Below are 4,895 nucleotides of genomic sequence, written 5' to 3' on the forward strand. Positions count from 1 at the left end.
TGAGCACCAGTGCTCATGTGGCGGACTATTCACAGTCCCCTCGGATAAAAATGCAGAGCTCTGTACCGGAGGGGATCTGTCCAACGCATGAGGGTGGTTTGGGTTGATGGCTAGTTTCATTGCTCCTGTGGATGGTCGCATAGGTTCCCTCGGATAAAAATGCAGAGCTCTGTACCGCGGGGGACCGACCTGACGCTTGAGGGTGGAACTGACCCGTTATGGCTTTAGGAGCATCGTTCCCACCCTCTGTGTAGGGCATGACGCCCAGGAATTGTCCAGCTTTCATATGGTTATAGATGGTTTGTAGGATGGTTATATATATATATATATATATATATATATATATATATATATATATATATATATATATATATATATATATATATATACTAAAACAATAATTTATATGTCAATTGTACTTTATAATCTGAACCATGATCCATGGTATAACGGTTATCCAAATACAATATAAGACGAATTTTTTTTGTATTAATAACATCTAAGGTTCTCCGAGTATAATGGTTTTTGCCACGTTTAGTCCTAAACTTTCAAATTGACCATATGTGGTCCTTCGACTTTCAAATTTAACCATCTGTGATCCAAGTTAACCACCCATGGCCCTTCAAGTTTTGAAATTTAACCAGTTATGGTCCTCTTGAAAGGACCATGGTTGGTTAAAGTTTAATAGTTGAAGGACTATGAGTGGTTAACTTGGACCACAAATGGTTATATTTGAAAATCGAAGGACGACAGATGGTTAATTTGAAAGTTTAGGACTAAATGTGGCAAAATCACTATACTCGGAGGACCTCAGATGATATTAACTCAATTTTTTTAGATGATGAGAAAAACTTAGTCACTGTCCAAAGTTGTGCATTGAGTAAACTCCAAAATGACGATTTCCTCTGGGCTAGTTTCTGTGCTTTTCGTAGCGAACCGGGTGGACCTGGACCGTTAAACGGACAAAGAAAGACCCGGACCACATTGTGGTTTATATAAAAAAAAACTGTTCAAAGTTGTGCATTGAGTAAACTCCACACTGTAACCCTAGCTGACAAATGATTATAATAAAATAAACTAGCTTAAATTGTTCATAGCTAATTAATTCAAACGAAGAAGGCTACTAAGTTGGTGTTATTGAGAAGTGAACTTAGGACGATGTTAGGTTGAATCTTGATGACATGACAATGAGCATAACATGTGATGATGACTAAAGAGACATGATTTGTGGTTACAACAGCGAATTTGATTGCACATAATGGACCAAAATACACTTAGTCAAATATTTAATTTTATTAATACGGCAGTTGGATTTGGTGAGAATAATGAAGATGATGATGAGATGGATGTTGGTCCGTACATGTTATTACAAAGAGACAATATTCCTATTTGCGAATTGAAATCAATTGTCCCAGCAAGTGACACATCAAAACACTCACTCAGATCAATATCAAATACCTACCCTTTTCTTTATCCCATCTTCCTCATTTTTAATGTTCCTCTCAAAAGCCTCTTACACTTCCATGGAAAACACCACACGAGGTAGAGTTTGAGATGATCCAAGTTGAAGTAAACGAGGCTATCGCAATTCCCATGATCGATCGGTCTGTAACAGCAACAAGAACATAGACAGCAAAAACTGAGATTTTGACAGCAGATCGAATCATGGAACTAAACATGATAGATGGATACACGTAGAATACCGGCCTTGATAGATGGATGGATCACAACATTTGGCATTTGCTAGGCTCGACGAGGATATACAGAGGTTTCCCATTCAGCAATCGTGCTTTCTGCAGAGCAATGCATTAATCATATCCCAGTAACTCAGTAAGCTAAGTTTTAAGGAACAAGAAACTAGATTAATTAATTAATTAGATGATGGGAGCTGAGCTACTGAGCTAGGATTAATATATATATATATACCTTAACCTCAGGCAAGCCAACGACGCATGCACATTCAATTACCTCAGCTCCAACGCGTTCTAATCAATATTGAATAAGAACAGCAAGCAAAAATGCATGTTTATTAGTATGTATGTATGAATGGATTGGAAAGTAAAAGGAAGATGAGAGGTGAGGGAGCAGAATTGAATATAAATATATAATAATGTAAAAATGAGGATGACACTGCACCCAAAAGCCTTATAGCTGCAGACAGGGTCCCTCCTGTAGCCACTAAATCGTCGATGATCAATGCTCGTTCTCCTCGCTCAACACCACCAGTATGCATCTCTAAGCAGTCGTTACCGTATTCAAGCACATATGCCTCTGATATAACTTCTCCTGCATGCGCCCATTATATTATATTATACTATTTCCAATTTCCAATTTCCAAATTCACCAATAAAAAATTAACTTCACTACCTTAGCTTCTACTCAATCAAATCATCTCCCTATTTTTATACATTACTTATAAAACTGGAAGGGTACCTGGCAACTTTTTAGGCTTTCGAAGAGGAACAAATTTTGCACCAATTGCCAGAGCAATTGAAGGACCAAACATGAATCCTCGAGCTTCAACACCTATTATTATATTATTAATTATTAATTATTAATTATTATTAGATGCATTAATCATACTACAATTATATTTTTTCTTCCCCAAAAGGTTCAATCCCAACCTCAAGGATCCACATACTCTGGCCCTTGAGAGAATGTAAATTACAGTGACTCAATGGTTCAATAGACATAATCAAATGCCGATGCACACAAGGATATCTCCACAACCCGAAACCATCATACTATACTAAAACTAAAGCAACTAAAAGAGCCCAGAAACATTAAAAAAAAAAAAAAAAAAAAAAAAAAAAACCAATACATTAAAACCTCAAAGTTTAGAATTACCGATGTTACAGGACAGTGAGGACACCAAAAGTCAAATTAAAAATCTCATTTTTTTAATCCAAATTATAAGATTTAAAATATATATATTTTATAATTGTACGAATAAACTGTACGTTTATTTCTTCTTTTTTTTTTTAATTAATTATTTAAATTTCATAACACCATAAAAAAAACCTGCTTCCATAAACTGTCCTCCAAACCCCCACAGTCACTAACAGAAGTCGAGATTTCTTGTTCTTAACACTAACCACAGTACTCAGCTAACAGAAAAAAATCCATTTTCTCCATAGTAAAAAAAAAAAAAAAAAAAAAAAAAAAAAAAAAAAAAACACATATACATACACACAGAGAGAGAGAGAGAGAGAGAGAATACCGGCAACAACAGAGATGTTCATGTGCCTGTATCGATCAACAAAGATGTCAATAGTATCCTTAAAGGCCTTATGATCCAACAATAGTGTCGTTATGTCCTGGAACATTATTCCTAGTTCCCAACAAAAAAAAAAAAAAAACCATAACTATTTCTGTAAAACAGACACATATACATACATACGCAGAAAATCACTTCATGTTTGTGTATATCATCATAACGAGATTAATTACCTCGTTTTGGGAAATGAGGAACAACTCTGATAGCATCAGAAATGCCCTTCAGTCTCGGGTCTCCTTGCAAACCATTCTCTCCGGCGAACATTTTCTCTCTCTAGACCCAACACTATATATGGAAGGAAGGAAGATGAGTTGCAGCTTTGCAGGGATAGTGAGAGAGTGAGAGAGTGAGAGAGAGTGTGTGTTGAGACAAAACCGATCTGCTCACCAGCTATTTATACACCTATAAACTTTTCTTTTTTATATTTACATAGCTGAGCAAATACTAATTTTGGTCTCAAAGAGTATTAGTAAAATGATAATTTTGATTCATATATTTAATTCCTATCAATTTTTATCCACCATTATTGTTCTAGTACCAATTTCTATCCACGACTATTATTTTAGCACTAAAATTCATCACGTCGATCACCCCTATGGGTGTTCAATCGGTTAACCATTTGGTTAACCAAACCGATTTAAAAGAAGTTTTTAAACATTTATCCGTTAACCGAACCGAATTTTGTATTACCGAATTAACCGAACCAAAAAAATTTTCGATTAATCAGTCAGTTAACCGATTAACCGAACTTTTTTAAGTTTAAATTTAAAATCCTAAAAATAACACATAAAATAATAAATTCAATTAAAATAATACATATCATAATAAATTCATAACAAAATATACAAAAACAATATCGTAACAACATGTAAACATATTACATATAAATATTTAATACATTATATATATATATATATATATATATATATATATATATATATATATATATTAAAAAGATCGGTTAACCATTCACTTTCGAACCGAATTAACCGTCAACCGAACTTTGAAAAAATCTTTAACCATTAATTGAATCGAAAATTATCCAAAGTTTGCACACCCTTAATCACCCCTCCATTTAAGACATGCTAAAATTTAAAAATTTTAAAGACATTTTTGTCCTTTTCAACTTTCAATTTGAGTATAAATAAAGGGATTTAAAACCTAAAATCAATCTCAATTCGCAGTTCTCCTCCTCATCCTATCTTAATTTGAGAAGGAGAACTGCGAATTGAGATAGATCTTAGGACTTAAATCCCTTTATTCATGTTCAAATTGGGATCTTAATTTGAAAATGACGAAAATACCCTTAATAATTTCATATTTCGACATGTCTTAAACAAAGAGGTGACCGGTGTGATAAATTTTGGCACTAAAATAATAGTCTTGAATGAAATTGATATGAATTAAATATATGGACTAAAATTGTCATTTTACTAATACTCATGAGACCAAATTTGATATTTACTCTTACATAAATTGTTAGCACAGTATTTACATTATAAAATATATATACTTTTTAGAAAAAAAATTTATTGAAATTTTAATTCTATTTGTCTGTACAAGCCTTGACTAAAAACGTTTTTAGGATTTTCCGTACACGACCAGACAAAAACAGCGT

General features: G+C 33.5%; 1 protein-coding gene across 2 annotated transcripts; it reads right to left on the bottom strand.

The window, feature by feature from the left end:
• Positions 1–1,259: 1,259 nt before the first annotated feature.
• LOC109156504 (adenine phosphoribosyltransferase 5-like) lies at positions 1,260–3,644 on the bottom strand. Of its 2 annotated transcripts, none has more exons than XM_019304358.1 (7): positions 3,451–3,644; positions 3,221–3,331; positions 2,434–2,526; positions 2,137–2,286; positions 1,927–1,985; positions 1,708–1,793; positions 1,260–1,606 (listed from the first exon to the last, which is right to left on the bottom strand). In XM_019304358.1, the coding sequence occupies exons 1-6, from the start codon at positions 3,539–3,541 to the stop codon at positions 1,725–1,727; spliced, it is 573 nt and encodes a 190-aa protein (XP_019159903.1). In that variant the 5' UTR covers positions 3,542–3,644; the 3' UTR covers positions 1,260–1,606; positions 1,708–1,724. The 2 variants fall into 2 exon arrangements, with proteins under 2 accessions (XP_019159903.1, XP_019159904.1); XM_019304359.1 differs by having other exon boundaries at positions 1,704–1,793.
• Positions 3,645–4,895: the final 1,251 nt, after the last annotated feature.

Source organism: Ipomoea nil, unplaced genomic scaffold (genome assembly GCF_001879475.1).
Source record: "Ipomoea nil cultivar Tokyo-kokei standard unplaced genomic scaffold, Asagao_1.1 scaffold2735, whole genome shotgun sequence".
Taxonomy (NCBI): domain Eukaryota; kingdom Viridiplantae; phylum Streptophyta; class Magnoliopsida; order Solanales; family Convolvulaceae; genus Ipomoea; species Ipomoea nil.